At 41.0% G+C, this 26,500-nt stretch overlaps 1 protein-coding gene across 3 annotated transcripts; it reads right to left on the reverse strand.

Moving 5' to 3' along the window:
* Positions 1-1,206: 1,206 nt before the first annotated feature.
* LOC122658680 (adagio protein 1-like) lies at positions 1,207-26,435 on the reverse strand. 3 transcript variants are annotated; one of them, XM_043853736.1, is made up of 3 exons: positions 25,980-26,435; positions 1,737-3,363; positions 1,207-1,523 (listed from the first exon to the last, which is right to left on the reverse strand). In XM_043853736.1, exons 1-2 carry the CDS (start codon positions 26,198-26,200, stop codon positions 1,755-1,757), a joined length of 1,830 nt encoding a protein of 609 aa, XP_043709671.1. In that variant the 5' UTR covers positions 26,201-26,435; the 3' UTR covers positions 1,207-1,523; positions 1,737-1,754. The 3 variants fall into 3 exon arrangements, with proteins under 3 accessions (XP_043709671.1, XP_043709670.1, XP_043709669.1); XM_043853735.1 differs by having other exon boundaries at positions 1,207-1,556; XM_043853734.1 differs by having other exon boundaries at positions 1,207-3,363.
* Between the last annotated feature and the right edge of the window lie 65 nt (positions 26,436-26,500).

Raw genomic sequence — 26,500 nt, forward strand, 5'->3', positions numbered from 1 at the left:
GTATCACTCTCCCTAACTAGACTCTTGCCACAACAAGTTCAGCGTAGAGCACAAGACTCATCATCTCTTAGTGAGGCACAACCTCAACCTAGTCTGGCATATAAATAGAAGACCTATGGGTCAAGTAAATCATCTAACTTATTTCTCCCAAGGTCTCTTGAATTGTCAGCTGCTAAAGAGACCTGACTGAGGCATCGGAGAGTCCCCTACCATAGAAGACCAGCTCTCCCTTGCTCATCTTTTTCTCTTTGCAGATTCCATCCAGGAGGAATCAACTGAAGGTTCCTTGATGCAACACCTTGCATACAAATTTGATGAATGAGCTTTTGCTTTTTGGTTCTGTGAGTTATTTCCTTTTTCTGTTTACATTCTGGTTTGTCAATTTGTCACAAGTTTCCTGCATTAGTGTTCTTCAGTTTTCTAGTTCTAAGTCCTGATTTCGAATCGGTTTTCAAAATCCTTTCTTTCTGGTCAATTTCTAGTTTCCTACTTCTAGTGTAATTCTCCAATTCTCTCCGTTTTCGAACGACTTCCGAGATCTATCTCCAGAATATTGTGCTGTTACCAGCTCCAAACCTTGTTTCAATTTCAAAATTCAGTTTTTCCAATCTGACACTCGAAATCTTACTGCAACTAGGATTTCAAAATCAGTTCCGCAGCTCCGATTTCTGATATCTGCTTATTCGTTTAGTTCTGGTTTCCACTGCCCATAACCTACTGATTATTATTCTTTCTTTATCCTAAACTAAGAATCTGTAACTGCCCATTGATTCTGCAATTTCAGCTTTCCTAGTCCCAATAGAATTGCACCATTAAGTGGACATTTGCCATCAGATCTTGATCTTATTCAGCAGAACTGTTTTACTACTAGACCAGATCCTTCAAACAGTATTTTAACTCAATCAGAATCGTTTTATTCAGCAGAATTTTCTATTAATCTGGTTCGGTTTCTTGTGATTCTAGGAGATCTCTTGGTTTTCTAAACCCCCGATTTTAGGGGGTTAGAATCCGCTTTCTGAGCTTTTTTCTATGAACAGTCGTTACTGCATCTAGTCTTCACATGAATGGAGAGGTTTTTCTTCTTCTTCTTTTTTTTTTTTTTTGGGGGGGGGGGGGTTAAGAAAAGAAGAATAAAACAAAACCACATGATAAAACCAAACAAACCGAGGAAAAAAATTAAAGAGGTCTACACAAGCCATAAACAACAGTAGGAAGGAGAGTAAACCCCCACCTTAAATATATATGACTCAAACAGAACAACTCATTATATACAGCGCTCTTCATTTCTCTTTCTTTCTGTTCTCCATAATACATGGGGGCCAAAGCAACACGAAAATACAAAAGAAACCGAACCGTACATAGATAACATTACCTATTTCCCATGACTACTTACCTGACCAAATAGACAGGATCCCAGTGCAATGTGCTCACTAATATAAGGCAGTTTCACGCCTCACAAAAGTCAATAGAACACTGTCATTTATAAACATAGCCTTCATGAAGAGAACCTGGTATGAGGAAAACTGCAATGCAGACAAATGATGGAAAGCAGTGTCCTGAAGAGCAATATTAGTCAGTTCCAGCAGACTCCCTAACAAGCAAGTAAGCAACAATCGACCAACATAGAACCTGTTTGCTTGCTACTGAAATGTTCTTCCATTTTCTAACTGTTAAAGAAAATTCTTTCTACCCATACAACAGACAAGTATTAAATGTGTATGAACTATGAAACTTACCATTATACTTCTCCTGCATCACACGACAGAACTTGCCAGTGACAGTTCATGAAGCTCACTCAGCATCCACTCTTCTCCAGTTTGTCCTCCAAGAACTATAGCCCTCGTTCCTCCAACAATGCATGTACTGTGTCCCCAAGCAAATCTTGGAGGTCGTCCAGGTACATTTAATATCCTCCAGGTTGGCTTCTCATCACTCGGATCCAAGAGATAGAGCTGAGAAGCGGAATGAAGACCAGCCACAGACCCACCAAAGATCAAGATCCTACCACCAGGGAGGCTCACAGCCACATGATCAAGCCGGGGAGGTGGAGCTATACCGCCTGGATTTCCAGCACCTGGCATTCCATTCCCAGTTACACATCTCCAACCTGGCTCATCCTCACTAAGATCCATGGTGAAGACATCACTTGAACGGAACCGAAGTGGCCCACTCTTTGCCAGACCACCAAACATCAATATCTTCCGTCCACCATAGACTGAGAGTGTATGACCCAACCTGGATGGAGGAGTCCATGCTACCGGAATCTCCCTCCACACAGGGTTCTCCATTGACAGATCCAGCAAGAATGTGTCGCTGAGAAGTACCCCAGAATCTGCACAACCTCCAGATACTATTAACTTGGTGCCATCAAGGGTGCATGAGCTGTGCCATGATCTTGGGAGTGGTGGGGCCAAACCAGAGATCTCACGCCAAGCAGGATCTTGTGCATCCAAATCCAATACGAAAACATCATTGAGCAAACCCTGCCTTCCACAGCCTCCAAACACAACCAAGTGAGATCCATTCACACAGGAAAGCGTGTGACCCCATCTGCCAGGGGGTGGGGAGCTCACTTTGACATATTGCCACTCTGGATTAGGAGAATTTAAGTCCAACACAAATGTGTCATTCATTGGCTGCATGTTGACCCCCTCTCCACCAAAGAGAACAATCCGATTCCCAACAGCACAGGCACTGAAATTGCAGCGAGAGGGCTCTACAGTACCTCCAACAGTCAACTTTCTCCATGCAGCAGCTTCAAGTGTGGTTAGTTCCCTGGCTAATCGGCCCCATCCCAATCTTTTAGCCCCAGGCACTGTCTCCAACACACGAGTGGTTTCACTGCCCCATGCATTTTGACAAACCATTTTCCACAGATCCTCGTTCCTTGTCAAATAGTAAAGCCGCTTGCACACAGAACCAACAGAAGCAATATCTCTTGGTGTTAGCCGTGAAAGTATTTTTTGACACAAGACCTCATCACTCAATTGAAATATACCACAAAAGTCACGAGGAACAATTCCTTGCCCAGCTGGAACATGCCTGTAAGAGGAAAGATCCGAATGAAACCGATCAGATGATCTTGTTGATTCTTTTGCTGAAGATCCAGGCAGTGGACCCAGATCAAGATTTGCTTCTGTGAAGAACTGGATGCCAATAACATGAGTTACTGTATCATCATCACCAAGTATAGGGGTCAGCCTCAATCTGGTCATCAAGGGAGTACCATCTTTTCTAAAATTCAACAAGTCACCCTGGAAATCAACCCCGTCCTCGAGGCATCTTCGTATTTCTGAAACCACAGTAGAGTCCACCAGCGGATGCCTCCTTTTAGCAAATGGTCCTCTGCATTGCAAAAAGCGGCTGCAACAGGATGTCACAGTATCAGTACCAAATATATTTTCAAATATAAACAAGAAAGTTTTAAAAAAGTCAACAGCACCAAGCTTTCCAAGATGAGTCAGCAGGACTAGAGCAGGAACAGTTTAATCTCAGCAATCAGTATTAAATAGCAGAGACCTTCAGGAAACGACTGATGCAAATTGATATAGAGGGAAGAGGGGATAAAAAAGAAAATATCAACTGAAGATATCTGAAGAACAGCTTGAATTCCATCATTTCACAAATATGAAGAATAGATTTGGAAAGAGGTCAAAAGTTAGGCAATTGAACAGAATTAGGCCCATCATTTCTTTTTGGGGGTTAGGGGTGGGAGGTATCATAAATTGGTAGCCCAAACACATTATCCAACAGCAGCCCCATGTTTCAGTATTTCAATCAGCCAAAATTCCATAGCATCCAAATGTGGCTTTAAACAGGACCCATCTAGCTACCCCATTTGGTTGGCAACAGGCTTTATTGAGTTTCATTCAATGCCCTAGCATGAATCCCATGTGATTTTCAGTACTTGGTTTTCTGAATCTAGCATATTACATATGCTCTCTTTTACCTGCATCTTTTGTACCTATTGCACAGCATTCTCTGTAGCAGTAAAGCTTTTTTTTTTTTTTTTTTGCTTCTTTTCTGTGTCCATAAAAACTATCTTGACCAATCCCTAGACCCCAGTCCATTACAATTCTTAGCTACATCTCCAAGAGGAATGAATTCCCAAAACAGATTTAGGGTCCAACAACCTCTTGTTTTGCTAAATCATCTGCAATCACATCTGCACTCCTTGGTTGCCAATGGAACTTAATGTCATAAGAACTCAAGCTGTGTAATTGGCCTAATTATATTGTTGTGACATGAACCAATGTTTTTAGAGGATTCCACTTCTACCTTATTGCCTAGAGGATGTATTCATATCATATAAGTAAGGTTTAAAGTATCCTTCTGTATCCGCCAATATTAACCAATACATATAGTATCTTTAAGGTACCGATACGATACAGTGCCAATATGATACGTAAAAAAAAAAATTGGTATTAGTAAATGTAAGATGTTAGAAGGGTAGAAAAGGGCATTCACCCTTCTCGGGATTAGCATCAGGGAATCTGGCGCTAATACCGAGAAGGGATCCCTCTCTTCTCCTTTTTATTTTTCTGATTTCCCTTTATGCCCCTGTATAGGATTCCTAATATATGAGCTATTTTTCTGCTACTAACATGGTATCAGAGCACATCTGATCAAGAAGGACTCACTTCCATTCCTTTCTCTCGGTTCCTTTCTTGTTTCTACAATCGGTAGAAGAAAGAGGGATACACTCAATCAAGTTTTGCAGTCTCTAGGGTTCTTCGCTACCGCAAGGGGTATCTTACCCCAGTTCTGAAGTTTTAAAGGGTTTTGAAGGTTGCTATGATGGTTTAAAGACATCGGTCAATACTCAATCTCAGGTTCGATGTCTTCTGCATTGATTTATGGTTGATTGGATCGTTTTTTTGGCCTGATTTTGGTGTCTTTACCTTGATATCGATCTTGTGCATCGATTTTTGGGATTTATATTCTGCTGGATTGATCTCGGCATTGATATCGATTTTTATGGGACTGCTGTGAACTGTTATGGACTGTTTGAGTCATTGTTGTTGATTTTTCTGGTCTGTGTACTGTTCGGTTGATCTGCTATACACTTTCCGGTGGTTCTTTCGTGCCTATTTGTGCTTTGGTTGACCTGCTGCCTCTATTTCTGTTGATTGTTTGAGTGCTATTATTGTTTATTTGGTATTTTCTTGGTGGCATTCATGGGTGAGACATCTAAGGATATACTAAGATTGTGACTGAGGTGGTGTCCTCATCACCAAATTTTCTGACCTCTAAGAAGTTAGAAGGCAGTCAAAATTTTCAGCAATGGCACAAGATTGTGTCCCTGGTTCTCACAGGAAGGGGTGAGAAACATCACTTGATTGGGAAGAAACCTGATAGCATGGATGCTACTACTTGAGAGGTTACTGATGCTCGTATCTTGGGCCAGATGTTGAACTCTATGGATAGTATTATCGTAGATCTTGTGACTCACATTGATACTGTTAAAGACCTATAGGATTATCTAGCTGTTTTGCATTCTGGACACAATAATCTCTCCAGGATTTATAGTTGTCCAAAGAGTTTTATCAGTATGATCGGAAGGGTCGTCCTCTTGCAAAACATTTTGCCAACTTTAAGAGGATGCATGAAGAACTGAATGCCTTGCTGCCCATTACATCTGATGTGACACAAATGCAACAACAACGTGAGCAGTTGGCGGTTATATGTTTCTTGGGCAGCTTAGGCCCAAAGTTCGAATCTATTCGATCTCAAATCCTTTGAGGTGTTACAGTTCCATCTCTTGTGGATACCTTTTCTCGGGTTCTCTGTGTGTCTCATGACACAACTCGAGCTTCTTCTAGTGATAGCACTGCCCTTGTAAGTAGTCGCCGTAGTGGGGGCTGTTAGCCTGCTAAAGTTCCCCAAGCTGCAATACCTGTTAGTACTCATGATTCATCTAATAAGTCTGAGAAGTCTGGCCCTGTAAGGACTTGCTATCATTGTGGTAAACCTGGCCATATTCAGCGTTTTTGTTGAAAGTTACATGGCAAACCCCCACAGTCCAAGATAGCCAACACCGCTAGTGTTGAACCAGCGGCCCCATTTGTACCTATGGAGGACCGTCGTGTGACTTTGACCATGACAGAGGAGGAATATGTTCACTACAACTAGGGAAAGGCCTGTCAGGACATTTCTTCCACTGCTACTTTTGTTCAGACAGGTAATGCCACTACGTGTCTCTCCATCTCTAGGCCCTAGATTATTGATTTAGGGGCCTCAGACCATATGTCTGGAACTTCAGGTATCTTTTCCACTTTACAAACCTCTAATTCAAGTGTTACTCTTGCTGACGGTTCCTTTGCTACAATCAGAGGCACTGGTACTGTTCAACCCACTTCTTCCTTGTCATTATCTTCTGTATTGTATTTACCCAAATTTCCTTCTAATCTTTTATCTGTTAGTCAATTCACCAATGCCTACAACTATTCCATAACCTTTTTCCCTGATTCCTGTGTATTTCAGGATTTGCAGACGAAGAAGACGATTGGTAGAGGCAAGGTCTCTGGGGGACTATATCTTCTTGAGGACACACCTTCGGTTGCTTGTTCGAGCACAACCTCCCCTCATCAGATCCATTGTTAGCTTGGTCATCCGTCCTTACATAGTTTGCAGAAACTATTTCCTAGTTTTCGTTCCCTTTCAATTTTAAATTGTAAGTCGTGTCAATTTGGGAAGCTCCACAGTGTGAGTTATCCCCCTCGTGTCAATAAACGGCCCACACATCCCTTTTCTTTAGTTCACTCTGATGTGTGGGGTCCTTGTCGTGTAACGTCCACACTGGTTTTTAAGTATTTTGTTACTTTTGTTGATGACTATTCTCGTGTTACTTGGTTATATTTAATGAAATGTCGGTCTGAATTGTTTTCCATCTTTTCCTCATTCATTGCTGAAATTAAGAATCAATTTGGCTGTTATGTTAAAATTTTGCATAGTGATAATGCACGAGAATATTTTTCTGCCCCATTTTCTGACTTATGACCACTCGTGGGATCATTTAACAGTCTTCCTGTTCTGACACATCCCCAACAAAATGGTGTAGCAGAAAGGAAGAACTGTCACTTGATGGAAGTGACTCGGTCCCTTCTCTTTGAAATGAAAGTGGGCAAATCTTTCTGGGCTGATGCAGTGTTAACTGCTTGTTACCTAATTAATCGTTTAAGTGGTGGCATTCCTCATGCTTTGCTTTTTCCTTCGGAATCTCTCTTTCCATTACCACGACGTGTCTTTGGGTGCGTCTGCTTTGTTCGAGACCATACTCCGGGGCTATCTAAATTAGCTCCTAAAGCCATTAAATGCATTTTTGTGGGTTATTCTCGCGTTCAAAAGTGCTATCGGTGTTATTCTCCTGTTCTTCGTAAGTATTTTATTACTGCTGAGTTTCTTTCTTTGAGTCTCAGTCCTATATGGATGAGCCTCGTGTTGATCCTTCCATGGATGAGGATATTCCTCTTTGTGTAATTCAGCCTCCTTTGCAGCTTCCTGCTGTTCAGCCTCCTTTGAAGCCTCTGGTTATTAATGTTTACCCCCATCATCCAAAGGAAGAAGATGCTGACCCCATTGATTCTCCACCTACTGCCGCGCCACTGCCGTCTGCTGATCCTTCTCCTGCCCCTATCTTTTCTGACTTGGACCAGCCCATTACTCATCGGAAAGGTAAACGTCGATGTGTTCAGCACCCTCAATCTTCTTATATTTCTTATTCTGGTTTATCTTCTACCTTTCAAACTTGTCTTTCCACTGTTGCATCTCATCCTATTCCTAAACCAATTGCAGAGGCATAATCTATTTCTGGCTGGAGGACAGCTATAGAAGAAGAATTACAGGCTTTGGAACATAACCACACTTGGGATCTTGTTCCATTGCCTCCTGGAAAGTCTACCATTGGTTGTCGTTGGGTTTATGTAGTCCAGGTTAATGCTAATGGCTCTCTTGCTCGCCTGAAAGCTCGCTTAGTGGTCAAGGGATATGCATAGGTGTATGCATAGTTGTCACGGCGTCACGGCGATCCAAGTCGGTGGAGGGGTGTCACGTCGATATATCGACATGTCGCGCCATGGCGTTGCATGGCGAGCATGTCGACCATGTTTTATTTTTTTTTCTCTATTTTTAATGTGTTAATAGATGTATACTCAAGCCATGTTTTATTTTTCTCTATTGTTTCTCAAGTTTTAAGAAGAAAATTCAGAAATCGAAGAGGAAAGAAGAAATCGAAGAAATCAAGAGGGCAGAAGACGGAAGAAGAAATCGAAGAGGAAAGAAGACAGGAAGAAATCGAAGAAGAAATCGAAAGAAATTGAAGAGGGAAAGAAGAAATCGAAGAGGGAAGAAGAAATCGAAGCGAAGAAGAAATCGAAGAGGAAAGAGAGTCGGAGGAAGAAATCAAGAGGGTCGCTGGCGTAGGTCGCCATGCAGCCCTCTGGCCGACGCCATGGCGCGCCAGACAACTATGGTGTATGGTATGGATTACTTGGATACTTTTCTCCGGTTACCGAGCTATCTTCTATTTGTATCCTGATTTCCCTTGCCACCTCTCATCGGTGGCCTATGCATCAACTGGATGTTAAGAATGCTATCCTCCATGGTGATCTGCAGGAGGAGGTGTATATGGAGCAACCTCCTGGATTTGTTGCTCAGGGGGAGTCTAGGTTAGTTTGTAAATTGAAGAAATCATTGTATGGATTGAAACAATCTCCGAGGGCCTGGTTTGGCCGCTTTACAGAGGTAGTACTTAAGTTTGGTTTGTCACGGTGCAATAGTGCCTATTCTCTTTTCTATCGTCAGACCAACACTGGCAAGATTTTTCTGATTGTATATGTAGATGACATCGTAATTACTGGCGATGATTCTACAAGAATTGATAGTTTGAAGACTCATCTACAACAGAGATTTCAAACTAAGGATCTGGGAAAATTGAAGTATTTCCTAGGAGTTGAAGTAGCTCAATCCAGGTAGGGAATATCTCTCTCACAACGGAAGTATACTCTGGATTTGCTTACAGAGACTGGGATGCTAGGATGTAAACCTCTTGATAATCCAATGGATCCCAATGTCAAACTTGTTGCACATGAGGGAGATGCTCTTGATGATCCAGAAAAGTATAGAAGGTTGGTTGGAAAATTGAATTACTTGACATTCACTCAGCCTGATATCTTGTTTTCGGTCAATGTTGTAAGTCAGTTCATGTCATCTCCTAGGACTCCTCATTGGGATGCTGTCATTTTTTAAGTATCTCAAGAAAGCTCGAAGACATGGGTTAGTGTATACTCATCATGGACATACACGAGTTGAGGGATTTCTTTGATGCAGATTGTGGACCGGATCACCAATTGATCGGAGATCAACTACAGGTTACTATATATTTATTGGACAAGTGATGACCAAGATGGGTTTCCCCTTGATTTTTGTCAACTGGATCTAGGCCTGCATCTCCTCCCCAAAGTTTTCAGTGCTAGTTAATGGCAGCCCGGCAGGTTACTTTGGAGCTACTGTGGGAATTCGGCAAGGATGCCCCCTTTCCCCATACTTGTTCACTTTGGCCTTGGAAGTCCTCTCTAGGAAAATTCAAATTTGCACTGATCAGCAGCTCATTGCCCCCTTGCCAAAGTGTAAAGCCTTCAAGCTAACTCACTTAGCTTTTGCTGATGATCTGATGATTTTTTCTAAGGCTTCAATTTCCTCCCTTGAGGCTACTATGTACTATCTTCAGCACTTCCACAAGCTCTCGGGCCTTCGCATCAATCCTGCAAAGTTTCTTATATTCTTTGCTAGTGTTTCTGAGCTGGACAAAATTGCTTTCCTTAACAAATTTGGTTTCCAAGAGGGATCCTTTCCTGTCAAGTACTTGGGGCTCCCTTTGATTCCTGCTAGGCTCTCTGCTCATCACTGTACCCTGATGCTTGATCTCATTAGGAAGCGGCTTCAGTTATGGAAAGGAAAGCTTCTTTCTTATGCTGGCAGGTTGGTGCTTATCAGATCAGTTTTGGAATCCTCTTATATCTATTGGTCTGGGATTTATGATCTTCCTCAAACTACTATCAAATCTTTAGAATCCCTATTGGCTTCCTTTCTTTGGTAATGATTCTTCAAGATTTCTGCATCCTCTTAGCTGGGCAGCTATGTGTCTGCCTAAGAAGGATGGCGGCTTGGGCATTAGAAGAATTAGAGAAGTGAACTCGGCTGGTATCATTAAGCTAATCTCGAAGATTGTTTCTAAAAAGAAAAGCATTTGGGTGGATTGGATTTGCTCGGGCCTTCTTCGTCAGGATACCATCTGGACGGCTTCAGCATCAGCAGATTCTTCTTGGGTTTGGCGCAAGATCCTAGCATCCCGTCACCTGGTGCTTCATGCCATTCATTCTCTTATTGGGGATGGCCGCTCTTCCTTCCTTTGGTTGGACCACTGGCACCTAAGGGGGATTCTCCTCCACTCGATTACCCCCCGAACCATTTATGCTTCGGGCCTCCACAGACTCTCCTTGGTGGCAAACATATTAGATCCGAATGGCTGGACCCCTCCTGTTACCTCCTCTCCAGAGCTTAACCTCATTTGGAATGATCTCTCTTCTATCCCAAGAAGTCTTATGAGAAGAGGCAACTGTGTTACTTGGAAAGCTGGCAATTCAAGCTCCTTCTCATCAAAATCTGCTTGGGAGCTTGTCCGTCTCAAAGGTCCTTTGGTCCCTTGGAGAAAACTTCTTTGGTTCAAGCATCACATTCCTAGGCACTGCTTCACGGCATGGAGGATCTTCACTAATTGCCTTCCAACTCAGGCATTCCTTCGTCATTGCCAAATTGCTGTGACCCCATCTTACTGTCTCTGCTGGAACAATGTGGAAGACACTGGCCATCTCTTCTTTGAATGCCCTACTGCAGCAGCTATTTGGAAAGGCATCCTTTTCAAGTGTTGGCCAGCTCCTCGAAGAATTCTCCCTTTCTCTCGGGAATGGATTTGGATAGATATGACCTTTGCCGGCTCCTCTATTTGTGATACAGTTGGAAAGCTAGCTTTTTGTGCAACTCTCAACCATATTTGGATGGAGCATAATATCAAGAAATGGACCTCCAAATCTAGGTCTTATCAGCAGATTTGGGATTCCATTCCATTTGAAATTAAGGCGAAATCATCGTCTGCTCCTCCCTCCTCTAGTCCTGACACCCTAAGGAACAGACTCATTGTTGTCTCCTGGGGTCTCTCCTCTGTATCTCTTGTTTCTCATAGCTGAGGCATTGGCCTCTATTTTTTGTTTTGTTGCTCCTCTCCGGAGGCCCTGCAATTTTTTCTCTGTTTGGTAATGAATTTCTTATTCACCAAAAAAAAACCTTGTTTCGTGGAAGAGTAAGAAACAAAACGTAGTGGCTAGATCAAGTGTCGAGTCAGAATATTGAGCTATGGCACATGCTACTTGTGAACTGGTTTGGTTGAAGATGTTGTTGACTGAACTTGGGTTTGAGAATTCTACACCAATGCAGTTGTGGTGTGACAACCGGGCAGCAATACATATTGCCTCAAACCCTGTATTCCATGAGAGAACTAAGCATATTGAGGTAGATTGTCACTTTGTGAGAGAAAAACTCCAACAGGGCGTAATCTGTACAAAGTATGTCAAGACTGGAGAACAACTTGCTGATATTTTTACTAAGTCTCTAGTGAGTGGGAGGGTTGACTTGATTTATAACAAACTGGGCACGATTGATATGTATGCTCCAGCTTGAGGGGGAGTGTTAGAAGGGTAGAATAGGGCATTCACCCTTCTCGGGATTAGCGTCAAGGAATCTGGCGCTAATACCGAGAAGGGATCCCTCTCTTCTCCTTTTTATTTTTCTGGTTTCCCTTTATGCCCCTGTATAGGATTCCTAATATATGAGATATTTTTTGAGCTCTCTCATTACCGAGAGTTCAGCTTGCTCTCTCCTCTTCTCTTCTTCTTTCTCCTCTTCTTCTTCTTCTTCTATTTTTCTGCTACTAACATAAAAAAACTCATTTTTGATACATAATCAATTGAATGCACTTGTCTTGTTGTACTTCCTTCTCCTTTTTATACTTGATCTATATTACATGTTACTTACTTATAGTGTTCTATAATTCAAAAACTATATTGTGCATATATCCTAAGCATTTCCATATGTTTCTTGACGGTTTCCATATGCATCTTTAGTGTATCTGGAGTATCTCAGATATGATACGATTCGTCTCTTAAAATCACCCTTTCAATACAATTCCCGCCATCGATACTTTATATCCTGCATAAAAGTAGCCAAATTTCATAACCATCACCAAATGAGAAAAATCTCTCTTCCAAAATCTATGTTCTCATTCAATGAAATGGAATCTGGACCATCCAAAAACTTAAAACATGGCTGGGTTGCCGAGTGGAAGGTTTTGACTTTAAGACTCTAATGTATGGGTATTAAATACATACTAAATAAGTAAATATAAGTAACTTTTAATTTATCAAAGGAAATTGGCAATGAAGCTTTTTTGAAATTCGAGGTTACCTACCAGAGACATGATTTTTTATATATTTCAGTTTTGTCCCTAAAAAATGAAGGCGATATGCATCGGCTTGACAACCAGCATTTAATCACCTGCTTGACAACCAGCATTTAATCACCCGCTTGACAACCAGCATTTAAACCAGCCTGACAACCAGCATTTAATTTACCCAAAAAATTAACAAAAAACCTAAGTCAACCTTCCATACATGGATCCTGAATATACACACACTTCCAGTGGAATTTAAGGATGAGTTGAGCTGATTACATGGAATAACATTCAATAAACTTCAATTGCAATTATTGAAATAATTCATTTTTTTCCAAGCAAAGAAATCAGTCAAATTAAAAGACAGCAACAGAAATTATAGGAATATTCAAGACACATGGCAAGTCAACAGTGTCTGAAACTTTTTGACTTCAACCTGAAACCAAAATCGGATCTAAATCCTAACAATTTTCTCATTCCTGAAAGAATCTGTCCCCTGTGATGCAGAATCAAGGTTCCAGAAGCAACACCAGTGGAGGAAGAAGAAATCAGATTCCAGAATTACAAAAGGCATCCAATCTGACAGTCAGATCCAATGTCATGACAGCCCTCGGTTACTGTTCATGGTCAGATTCTGCACTAGGTACGCTATTACCTAGGCCGGTTTAGGTTATTTAATCCCAGCCCTGGTTTCGTAATAATATTTTGGGCAAATTTCATGGACACCCCCTGTAAGTATGCAATGTCACGGACTTCCCAAACTTGGTCAAAATATCAGAGCACCCCCTACTTTATGAATTTATTTCAACTTAGTCCACTCCGTTAGGTCTGTGCAGTTAAGTTGTTGTTAACTCTTTTATAATGGCGAAAATACCCTTACCACAGGGTGAACTTTCCATAATACACTTAAAGATAAAACCCCAAATTACCCCCATCTCTTCATCGTCTTCGTTGGTCTGGAGGCAGAAGAAGCAAGAACAGGGAAGGAGACTGATCTGCAACACCCAGTTCACGGCTTTCACGGCTTCTCCACTACTCTAACCACCGACCAAGCAGCTTCCCCGCTTAAACACCCCTCTGTGCTCACCGTCTTCGAAGATCGTCGTCGCCAGCTCCACACCACTCGTTCTCCTCAATTCCTCAGCCTCCGAAACCACAGGGCCTCTGGTCTACAAACCTTAGCGATTCGGGCTAAGAACAATCTAAACAGTACGGGTTGTAATCAAAGATTGATCTTTCCAACGCATTTCGATCAGAAGCTCCCAAACTTTATCAAATTTGCAGCTTCTTCCCAAGATATAAAGCATAGTATCGTACGAGAAGGGAGTATGGAAAAAAACCCTCTTCTTTCCTGTGTAATTGAAGAATTCCAAAGCCTGCAAAGGATTCCCATGGCTGATCTAACCCTTTTCAAAACCCTATCGATCAAATCGTTCGAGAGAAAGATACCACTCACCTTGAGAGACTGTTTCAAGTTCTGACTCGAGGAAGCGCTGCTAATAATACGGAAAATCGTATCCACGTCGGGGGAATTGCCTTCGACCGAGTTTATTGAGCAGAATAATCGGGGGATAAGAGAAGTAGGGTTCTGAGAGGAAGAATCAAGATAAAAATTCAAAATCGAAGAAGGGTACCTTGTCACAGATAGAAATGGAGAGCTTTTCAAAATCATTCAGCCTGAATATTCGTTGAGCTCTATCTATACATCGAAATATTCCTCCCTCCCTCCCTCCCTCCTTACCGGTTACTAGCTTGGAGCATAGGCCATATATCCTAGGGCAATTAAAGTCCTTGACTCTCACTCTCAAAGTCTTCCATTACCATGAGTAACAGACCTACCGTTGAAATCAGTTCTGCAACTACAACATACCCCATCTTCAGAAATTTGCTGATCAAGTATTACTTGGGATTTGGGATTTTCGTGATCCCCTTTTTGATTTTTCTCACTGTTTGCTCTAATATTGACAGCAAAATGTTCCCAGTGATTTACCCCGGCAAATCGGAAATACTTTCCATTCTTGTTGAAGCAAGACAGAATAAGGAAGAAGAGGGAAGAAGATGGAAGGAGAGGTTATTATTTAAAGGGAAAATTTCACGGACACGATGGAGAGGACAAGAACGACGAATACGATGGAGAGGAGAAGCAACGGAGAGGAATTGCTGAAGCTCTGGGGAGAAATACCCGTCGCTACGTCGCCGGACTTGATTTTCGACGGAGCTGGAGCTGGAGCTGGAGCTGGCGCAGCTGATGGTCGCCCACGGTGGTTGAGTTCTCCTACGGGAAGAATATGGAAGAGGATGGAATCTTAGTAATTTTCTAAAATTACTAAGAGGGTAAAATCGACATTTTAACTTTGGGTGGTAACCCTGCTCAACTTCAGGGCGAAGGTTGACATTTTGACCAAGTTCGGGACATCCGTGACATATTGAATACTTACAGGGGGTGTCCGTGAAATTTGCCCTAATATTTTATTACTTTCAGTTTTCTGGTCAATTTCTATCTCTTCCTTGATTGGTCAATTGGAAGAATTAGATTCAGATTTCTGTTTGGTTTCCTTCGTTCCTTATCTAATCAGATTTGGTTTCTACATTATTTAAATCAATTCTGATTGGATTAGAGGACTAAGGACTAAGGACTAAGCTATAAATACATGTAAAGGCCTCTAGACCTCCAAATGATTTTGGCAGTATACAAACTTAAAGAAAAATTTTATAGGACTGTCATACAGCCGGCAATGATGTATGGTACGGATTGTTGGGCACTTAAGAAACGTCAAATAGATAAACTAAGTGCAGCGCAGATGAGGATGTTGAGATGGATGTGTGGCAAAACTAGGAAGCAAAAGGTAAGGAATGACCATATTAGAGCTGATTTGGATAACAGGATAAACTACGAGAAAGTGGTTTGAGGTGGCATGGCCATGTGCAATAGAGGCCTTGGGATGCTCCAGTACGGAGGAGTGATTTGATTCAGATTGACGGATATAAAAGAGCTAGGGGCAGGCCTAAATTAATCATATGAGAAGTGGTGAGGAAAGACATGCATAGCTTAGGACTCGTATGATATATGACATAGCTGTCAAGGTAGCAAGGCTCCTAAGCGCTTAGGCAACAAGGCGCATGTCTAGGCGTTGCCTAGGCGCCCAAGTGTTATCTTTTATTTCCTTTCTTTTCTAACATTATTTGGTATGCTACAATATATACCTTAAAACATTAAATATCAACATTAAGCCACATCAAGTCATCAAAAATCAACATAGAACTAGATGACAACAGAACAGAAGAAGCAAGCTATTGGAAGTTTGAAACAATCAAAACATACATTTGGTTTATACTGTTCTTGGAATTGGTCATCGTCCTGGTATACCCAGTCTCACATTTGGTTTATACCATATTGGAAGTTTGAAACAATCAAAACATACATTTGGTTTATACTGTTCTTGGAATTGGTCATCGGCCTGGTATACCCAGTCTCACATTTGGTTTATACCATGGTTCAAGATCTCGGCGAGATCTCACTATTATCTCGGTTTCGTAGCTTATCGAGTCGAGATTGAAGGCGATAATGGAATAATGCAATAACTCGACCGAGATCTTGGTATCTCGCTGAGATCTCGTGATATTTCTCAGTTTCTTACAGGTTATAAAATACCACATCTTGACGAGATTTCGACCCCTCTCGCCTCTCTCTTGCCTGTCCCGCCTCTGTGAAGGGGAAACTCCATATTTGGGTACTTTTTTCAGTTTTTTTTGGCAAATCACACCTCCAAGTCCCAAGTTCCCCACTAAAACTTGATTCATTGAAGATTGAAGCTGCAAATCTCACCTCCAAGCTGCATTGCATCTCAAGAACATCTAAAAGGTAACTATTCATCTCAAACCAATTTCTCAATAGCACCTTTGTCTAAAGCTTCGAATGAGACTTCATTTGCATAGAAACATGATCTAACCTTGTATGTTGACTATGAAATTATTATATGTTATACAATGTCCACCGATCTATGGATTGACGGAGGCGAATTTTTTTTCCTGTTTTTAAATTATTTATTTTTCTGTAAAATTAAATGAATTTCTTGTAAAAACAAATTGAAAAAAAAATATTGTTCATACTCATTGTTTGGAACTCAAGTAAATATATGTTGGACACCGTTGGCCGATCTACGGCTTCACAGTGTCGCTTTTTTCAGTTAGTAAATTAATTATTTTCATTTCTGAAATTTAAAATATATTTTAAATATTAAAGAAAATTCCAAAAAAAATAGTGAAAAATATCTGTTTTGTGTTGAAAATTATTTAAAACTAATGAAAGCATTGTTAATGCATTTAAATATGGAAAATGATGATTCTTGTTTCATCCATTATAATTTTGTATTACTTATGACATGATTATTTATGACAAAAATTATAGAACTTATTTTTTAATTAAGAAAAAAATACAAGAGGTAAGGGGGAAATAGGAAATAACTACATGATTAACTTAGGACTTTGAAATGATGTTGAATACATCAAAAATGCATGCATTTGTTGATTTAACAATGTGCCAAGGTTTAAAACTACTGCACAATGGCTGAAGGTGGAGGTGGAGATATAGCATGGCTACATGGAGGGCCAATGTCAAATGACAAGAAAAAGTCAAGATGTAACTACTGCAAAAAAATTCTAAATTCTAGAGGGGCTACCAGATTAAAGCAGCATTTGGTTGGTGAGTATAAGGATGTGGCCAAATGCACACAAGTTCCTTATGCAGTGCAACAAAGCATGTCTAAGCACTTGAAGGGAGGAAGATTAAAGAAGGCAGAAAGGCAAAGAGCAGAGAAAGAGTTTCATGAGGCAGTCTTACAGAGCCATGCACAGCCACAAGATGATGCGTACATGGACAGGTGGGAGGATTTTGACGCACAGGTAGAGTGGAGACAGTACCAGAGAGTCTTGATTGATAGCCGAGTGACAGCTGAGATGGAAAGGGTTAGGGCTACAGAGAAGTGCAGAGGAGCAAGTGGCTCTGGTTCTGAACAAGTTGTTTCAGATGCGCGATCGACAGGGGATAGGAGGAAGAAGCAGCGATAGGGGGATTTGCCTTTTAGGAGAACCCAGAGTGTGAGAGGAGTTGGATCCCCATCCCCACCCCCACCCTTCAATCCTGATGATCCCATTGAGATTCTTTCACAGAATCCCCTTATATACAGACAGTAGGACACCAAACAAAGAACTATAAAGTAATCATGGGGTGGTTGGAAAGCGAAAGTTGGTGATGCAATGTCCAAGTTCTTCTTCTATCATAGCATCCCAACTAATGCTGCTTAGGGGACAAATTATCAGGCTGTGATTGACACTGCTAGGAGGGCTAGCACGGGAGTGAAGGGGCCCACTCCATGGGAAATGATGAATGTTTACTTGCCTAAGCAAAGGCAGGAGCTTGATGTTTACATTGATTCATTAAGGCCGAAATGGGAGCAGTATGGAGTCACTAATATGTGTAATGGTTGGACTGGACCCACTAGACAGTCCATCATCAATTTCAAGGTCTATTGTGATGGCAAGACCATCTTCTTAAGGTCAGTGGATGCATCCAAGGAGAAAAAGGATGCAATGTACATATACAAGTTGTTGAAAGAAGTTGTGGAAGAAGTAGGGGCAGCAAACGTTGTTCAAGTAGTGACGGACAACAGAAGTAATTTTAAGAAGGCAGGAGAGAAATTGATTAATAGAAAAAGCAAGAGGATGCATCTTTCTGGACTCCATGTGCTACCCATTGCGTTGACCTCATGCTTAAAGACATGGGTAAGAAATCCTTGGTAGCGGGTGTGGTTGAGCGAGCAAGACAAGTGACCACATTTGTGTATAACTATGGATATTCTTTACAATTATTGAGGGAGAAATGCGGAGGGCATTTGGTGAGGCCTGGCATTACTCAATTTGCCACCGAATTCATTGTATTACAAAGCTTTCAGGATAAGATGGTTGGCCTGAGATTTATGTTTGCTAATGAGGAATGGTTTGGTTGGAGAGAGTCGGGTTCTCCAGGGGGTAAGGCAGCACAAACTACCATCTCTAGTAACCAATTTTGGCATGATTTGAAGAGGGTCCTTATATTGGATTCAGTGGTAAGGGTCCTGAGTATGGTAGACACAGAGAAGAAGCCGACCTTGCCACATGTATATGCTGCCATGGAACTAATGAAAGAAAGACTGAGAGCAGCAATACCTAGAGGTGGGAAGGGGTATATCAAAATCATTGAGGACCGATGGGAGAAGCATTTGTCCCATCCACTACATAAAACTGGTGAGTTTTATTTTTATACTTTTATATGTTTACTTATTCGTAAAAGCTGACAAATTATTTATGGAATATCAGCATACTATCTCAATACAAGTATAACCTTGGGCTGGATGATACACTGATAGCTGCAATGGAGTTAGTGGTGGCAAAGTTGGTCCCTAATACTAAAGAGCAGGCAAAATGCAACAATGAGGTGAGAGTTGGTATTTGGTACTTACTTATTAATAGTAATTTACAACTATATTGTGTACTAATCCAAGGCATTTCATGTCTGAACATAGATGAAGATCTTTAGGGATGCAAATGGTAGTTTCAGTTACGAAGCCGCGGTGATTAGTAAACAAACCTCAGCCCCTGGTAGGTCCACTGAATTATTAGTCATGATGTCATATTGTCTCCATTTAAATCATGTACCTATAAATAATCCTAATATTCTAAACTTATAATGCAGGCGAATGGTGGGTCCTATATGGGAAAGATGTACCTCACTTAAGAAGGATAGCAATCAAGGTGCTCTCTCAAACTTGTTCTACCTCCGGATACAAGCGCAACTGGAGTACATTCTCACTCATCCACAGCAAGAGGCAGAACCGACTGGGTCACAAACGATTGGAGCAGTTGGTGTTTGTGCATTAACATAAGACTGAAGATGCAACACATACGCGAAGCCATGGAGGGTGATAGCGTACCAATCGAGCTTGCCATGGTTTTCCAAATCGACTCAGATGATGAGGAGGATCCCCTATACCAGTGGGTGAGGAATCGAGGAGCGTGAGTTATGGATCAGGTCGAGGGTAGGCCCGACCCGGAGATAGCTACTCGGATGGGTACTGACATGGACGAGTATATGTCATCTCGCGAGGGCTGTGTGCATTCACAGTTACCCATACGTTGCGAGTCTCAAGCTGGTGGGGTTGACGATGATGGTGGTGATGGTAGTGATGATGGTGATGGTGATGGTGATGATACTGATGAGTGATGACAAGGTGATGATATTGATGATGATGATGGGGATGATGGGGGGTGATGCGAGTATGCGCCAGAGGTATCACTACCAGGAGCCAGAGCCGAAGCCTGGGACTGAGCCAGTGCGCTTCACGGGAGACACTCAGTTCACTCATGCCACAGGATGAGGACCATGATGGAATTACCTACAAGAGAGGCTCATGTCACTGATTCGCACAACCAGCTAGGGAGGAGCAAGTTAGCATGGATGACACGATCAGGAGCTTGACTGACAATATTGGAGGCATGAGTATGGAGAGTGGTATTCATCATGGGGACCAGTAGCATACACCAACATCCATATATGGCACAGGGAGCACCGTGGAACCATTAGTTTTTACAAATTCAAACCCAAAATGGTACTTTGACTATGGACCTTAAGTTTGTAGTCTAAGGCGTGTGTGAGGTCTACCCTAGGCTATTTCACACAATATTTAGAACTCATATAATTAAAGTAGAAGTGCAAAACAACTTAAATAAGCATTAGGAACTAAAATACATCAAACCATAAACCATTTAAGCATTAGGCAGCACATTCATATTTCGTAATCATACTTCATACATACTATATAGTGATGGACTGACGGTTCACCTGTTTGTTCATAATTGTTAGAAACTTGGAAAGAGACATAGTCACATAGATTAAATAAATACAAGCTAGTACTGAATCGAGTGTCGGGCTGGATCATCATAATGACCATGTTGTTGTTGCTGTTGTCGAATCAAGCTCTGCCCTGATTGCATCACAAAAGCTGGCCATGACATATGATGGTGGAAGTAATGCTTGAAGTCGTGCACAACAGCCCTATAAACCGAGTCATCAACGTACTAGAGGTACCCTAACCTAGGGTATATATCTCCGAAACGTAAGTAGATTGAGAGCCACCGCTACTAGATGGTGCCCATGGAACCAGAACCGACACGAACATGTATGGCTGGGGGGCCGGGACCCCAAAGATGCTTTCCACAAAACCTGACTCAGTGTGTGAGTGTAACTGACCCTCATACTCATAGGCAGAGGGTAATGATGATGAAGAGCCGGCCTGTCCAAGACTGAAATTAACCAGAAAATAACCAGCAGCAGATTTAGTAACTCAGATGGAGCTGGGGGACCAATCAAAGGTAGGTCTTATTGGGTTGAATGAACCTTCAAAATTTCAGCCACAAGTGACGGCTAGATGCTGAGTTATCAACCGATCTCAGAATTAGAAGGCTAAGTTCAGATTTAGAAACTCACAGATATAATCAAACCTGACCATTGAATTGGACTCAATTTACCATCGAAGGAAAGATTCAATGAGGGTACTTCAGCCGCCAAATATCATCAACAACTGATGGATGGATCTGGAGATCAGAGAGCTTGAAGTTGCTGCAAATCCTGCAATAAAACTCAGATCTGCAGAACCGCAGGTGATTTGAAACCTTCTCTAATCAGCAACAATGTCAGTAGTGAATGGGTACTCTTCTGTTAAACCAATGGGAAATCTCAACAGCATTAGTAGCCCTTGGTTATCTCAGTTACGCAAAAAAAAAAATTTCAGAACAGAAAATAGCAACAAGGAATTGATGGGGAAGAAGAAAGGAAAGGATGGATAGGGGATAGGGAGGGGGTGGGCTACCTCAGCCTTGGGTCTCTCACCCATAGCTATCTCAGTTGTTGAACACAAGTCTTTCTCAGACCAAAGCAAGCAAGCAGTAGAAATTCCATTAATCAAGTCTGAATTCTAGTACAACTCATGAGGCCTATTTATAGCTTGGCCTAAGCTTTACAAAATAGAAAGTTGAAAATTAGAAAGTAATGAAAAAGGAAACTACTAGAAGCCTCTTACAAGAGAATATCAAGGCTTGTACACCAAGTAATCCAAGACTTGACTAAGTAAGACTTAAGTAAACTGAAATAAATTAGAAAGTAAACAAAAATAGAAACTTAAGTAAATAGTAACTAACTAAATCAGCAATAAAATCTTCCTTCTCTTGCTATCTTCAGTGAGACCCATAGAATCTCAAATATTTCCTTGGATTTCCTTCTCCATGCAAGGCTTATGGACCCATTTCACTGTTCACGTGAACAGTAGTTCGGATACTGTTCATGTGAACAGTAAATTCCTTTTTTGTCCCATTCTTCATGCTTTGATCTACATCAACTGTCCCCCATTTACAAGAAACTCGTCCTCGAGTTTTCTAGAATTTAGGGATGAACTTGGTGTGGTGCACGTCCAGTTTGAGCCTAAAAAATATTTTCATTCAGACATGATTTTGACAGCATTCACGCTTTCCAACAAATCCAAGATTGCTTAAATCTAATTTACATTGAAGGAGTTATGTTTCAGTCAAACCTTATTTGGTGTGCACGAATGCTGTCAAAATCGATTTTTAGCAATGTTTTACCATATCAAGATTTATAAAACTTTTAGAATTAAGAAAAACCCTAGCATTTAAAAGTTGAGAATTGCACCTACTGCCGAAAATCTAGTTATTGTTCTTGAACTGGGGGGGTTGACTTTTATCCTCATGGAATTTATTTTTGAACTATTTTTATTGGATTCAAATAGGGGGTATTTGCTTATTTATGAATAATATCTTAAGTAAATGAAATAATTTCATTTACTTAAATGATGTTAGGCATAAATAATTGTCTGTCTTGGTTTCTGGCATAAATAAGTGTCTATATACCAAGGTTTCCTACCGAGATGACTAAGACCACCGAGATCTCGGCCGAGAATGTATTTCTCTTGTTTTGCCTTTGATCTCGTCTCAGTTTTGCAAAAAAATGAGATATTACCGAGTTCTCAGCAAGTTCCTGTTCCATCTGCTCAACACCAATCAAGTAATTCTGCTTAAGTCCAGATCCACTCTATTGACTCGGCAAAGGGTTTGAGATCTCCTCTAGATCAGATTCTTGTGGAGAAGTCCTTCCTCTCTATCCCCGACAAGGTTGTCTTCCATTTCTCAGCCCAAAATGGTGGCCGGAATGGATGTTATTCCAATGAGCTCCAACCATTGCAGTCCTTCAATGCAGAATCCAGTTTCAATTACAGTATCCTCCCTTGATTCCAGCAATCCATCCCAGAGTTTTAAATTACTTTCTAATGGGGATACAATTCAGAATAATGATACCCAAATTCAAACTTTTGAAAAAGATGTTACCAATCTTGTGCAGATTTTGGGGAGTAGATTTTCTCCCCTGGCTGCAAATGGCATTGTTGCTTCCTTGGCTGGTGCGGAATTGTATTCATCCCCTCTCCCCTCTGGATTTGATTCCAATCCAAACACCTCTTCCTTATCCCCTCCCCAATCAGTAACCTTTTCGTAATGTCATTTGTTCAAATATCGATGATGGGTGTGATACCTATCTTTGGCTTGATAATTGGCATCCCAAGGGAATTCTCATTTCCAGATATGGTGATCGTATCAAATATGATGCTGCCTTTGATAGAATGGCTAATATCTCTTCCATTATTCGTGATGGTATTTGGCGTCCTGGTCCTAGTATCTCCACTAAGCCCATTGAAGACTAGTCTCATCCCTCTCTCCTTTCCTGTTGAGACCTAGAGGTAGAGGTAACTTGGTCCGATGGCTCCCCAACTCTTCTATGAAATTTTCCTCTACCTCTGCCTAGAATTTGATTAGATCCAAAGCTACAAAAGTCCCTTGCTGCAAGTTGGTCTGGTTTTGCTCTAATATTCCTAGACATAGTTTCAATGTTTGGAGAGCTCTGACTTCATCCCTCCCTACCAAAGAATTCCTTCTCAAGAGAAATTTGTTAATTTCCAATTGTTCTCTATTGGAACTCTAGAAAATGTGGAGCAACTCTTCTTCTCTTGTTCTTTCTCTAGGACTGTTTGGAAAGGTGTCCTCAAGAAATGTTAGCCCCATTATAAAACTATCATTCCCTTTCAGAGATAATGGCAATGAATCTTGAAAATTTTTAATGGTAAATCAACCTGTAACTTTATTGGTTTGCTTGCCTTTGGTGCTATGATTCATCATGTTTGGTGGGAAAGAAATAAAAGAAGATGAACCTCCTTTGATGCAGATTTATCACCAAACTGGGCTTCTTTTATTAGGAATAAGTCTAGGGTTAGGATATATATATGTTGGGCCTTTGATCCCAGGGGTTTTCTATGTAATAGGCCACTTTAATGATCCTAAACTAGGGGTATATAGGTTACATACGGGATTAGCCCAATACTTAGTTTATTTTTATGTTTTTAATTGAACCGGTTCAAATTGGTTGCATCCAATTGGTTCAATTTAAGTGATCATGTGACTTGGTTAAGTGATCATGGGACTTGATTAAGTGGTCATGTGACAACTTAAGTGGTAATGTGATGTAAGTTGGGCTAGATTAGGACTCTATAAGTCCAGCCATGTTTTGAGTCTATTTCCTTTAGTATTTCAGTTTCCTAGTCAGTTTAAGTTACCTAATAGGTTAGGGATAGGGTTAGGCCTTTCCTTTTTAAAGTAGAAGTCTATTTTTGAGTCTTTTATATAAGGTTGTAAGGGGGCAAAGCCTTGAATACGAATTTTGATTAATAAAAATTAGCTTTATGCTTGCTGCCTTTGCTCCATCGTGAGTGTGCCGTGTGAGTAATATCGAGGTTGCCTTGTGAGTAATATCAAGGTGGAAAGGGATTGGTGGGTCTCCAATCGACTCCTTGCATCGTGAAGATCGGGAGGGCTGCTACTTATCTCCTTGCATCTTGTAGATCGGGAGACCCCATTGTTCATCTTCAAAGCTGCTGCCATTAAAGATCTCTTCAAATCCAATAAGTTTGAATCTGAACTTTGTTTAAACCTTCTTCTTCTCACTCCTACCCTAACTAGGATTCCTCCATAACTTCAAATCTGTCCATTAGTTTCAATCCAAACTTTCAGCATACATCCCTTACATCATTATTGACACTCGATCCAAGTTTCATCAAACCCCCACCACCCTAAACCCTAGAATCCCCTACTCCTACCTCCATTAGGAATTGTCTCCAATAACCTTATCTTGCTGTCCAACTCATCTAACCTACTTCCATTTACTCAAACATCATAAAACCTACACCAATAGACTCCTAAAAACCTGCACATCATTACCAAATAAAATCCTAGCTCGAAACCCTAACCCTAACCTTAACCCTAATTCTGCCCTAATTAGCCTAAGCTGTCCCGATCGGCCAGCCTTGTTAAGTGATCCTACTACCCTGGCTCCTAGTGGGACTATTCCTACCTAGGACTACATCATCCTCGATGCGTACTATTGAGCAGATCTGGGGAGCCATTTCTTTTGAGGTCAAAAATAGACTTGTGCCAAGGCGTCGCCTTGGACGCCTTGGGTGCCATGGCAAGCGCTTTGCCGCCATGGCGGTGTCACCTTGCTTTTTGACCCTCTAAAACGCCATGGTCGCCTTCCCGCCTTGATAACTATGATTCGTACTGAGAGTCCTAACACTCCTAGAAACAAGCATGTATGGGTCTTTTGATGTATCATTTTTTTTTAATTCTTGTTTCTCCCCTTGGCTTTTGCTTTATCATCCTTTTGTTCGTTGTTTTGTTGTAATTGTTAGGATCACCCCCATGGCTAGCCTCTTTGGCTTTTGCACAGTAATCTGTTCTTTTTCTTTAATATGTTTACCATTCACCCAAAAAAAAGAGAGTGTCCAACTCTGTTCCTAGTTGCAAATAATTTAAAGCATAACCTTAGGACAATCAAATGCCCAACTAAATCAATGCAAATTAATTTATTATTAAACTTTTTAAATTGGGTATGATGGCCACATAAATCCAACATCAACCGCGAGGCACCAATTTATCAACACTTTGAATTACCCACTTCCCAACAGTCTGAAAAAAAAAAAAACTACATTCTCAAGTGTTTTATCAATGCTTAGTGCGAGCTAGGGAAGTTTAGCACAAACAAGATTTAAACAACTAGAAGACAACAACAGCATAACAATACCAACACATCCACTAATACAAGTTGATATTGCAAATTTACACTGTATCAGATTTTGCTCAACATAAATTCGGGATGATATAAACAGAACCAGCTAAAAAAAAATACCTAACTACAAACATTAATCTGACATATCATAACCCAATATCCACGCCCAAACCCACAAATCATATTATTGATAACTGTTCCATCAAGCAAAAACCTTGATAACAAATCAAAAATTTAAAAGGCAAACGAAAAAGAACTTACCAATTCCGTCCAAGGACTTCTTCTGCTCTATACCCAGTAGCCAGCTCGAACCCAGTATTAACATATATAATTGGATGGTCAGGCTCCAAAGCATCCGTAACCGCAAACCCACAAGTAGACGTCTGAAGCAAACTTCCAATTGTAAATGACAAAGGTCCTCCATCGTTCAGTAAAAACCCTTCCTCATCACCACTCCCGTCTGTATCACTATCCCACTCCATAATTCCCCTTCGCTCTATCACAAAGTCTCAGTGTTCAAAATTCCTTCTTCAACCCATCACCATAAATCAAACCAATATACCCGAAACTGCACTTGCCAATCCAAGACAAACCCAGAAACTCAAAACAATAATTTTTCAAACAAGGAGAAGTGAAGAAGGGTAGAAAAATCTCAGTGAAACCATACTATTGGAGATGATAGAATGAAAAATGCAGATAAGAGTTAGGTTTTGAAGGTGTGGGGAGGGGGTTGGTTTGAGGTGTATTTTTTGTGGTCTTCGCTGAGTTTCGTTATTGGGTTC

Source organism: Telopea speciosissima, chromosome 4 (genome assembly GCF_018873765.1).
Source record: "Telopea speciosissima isolate NSW1024214 ecotype Mountain lineage chromosome 4, Tspe_v1, whole genome shotgun sequence".
Lineage (NCBI taxonomy): Eukaryota > Viridiplantae > Streptophyta > Magnoliopsida > Proteales > Proteaceae > Telopea > Telopea speciosissima.

Excerpts from the sequence above, each read along its gene's own strand:
- LOC122658680 (XM_043853736.1), bottom strand. The coding sequence starts at position 26,200 with ATGGAGTGGGATAGTGATACAGACGGGAGTGGTGATGAGGAAGGGTTT. Across the intron at positions 3,364-25,979 it reads GAAGTCCTTGGACGGAATTG|CCGCTTTTTGCAATGCAGAG; the intron begins GTAAGTTCTTTT and ends ATCCTGTTGCAG.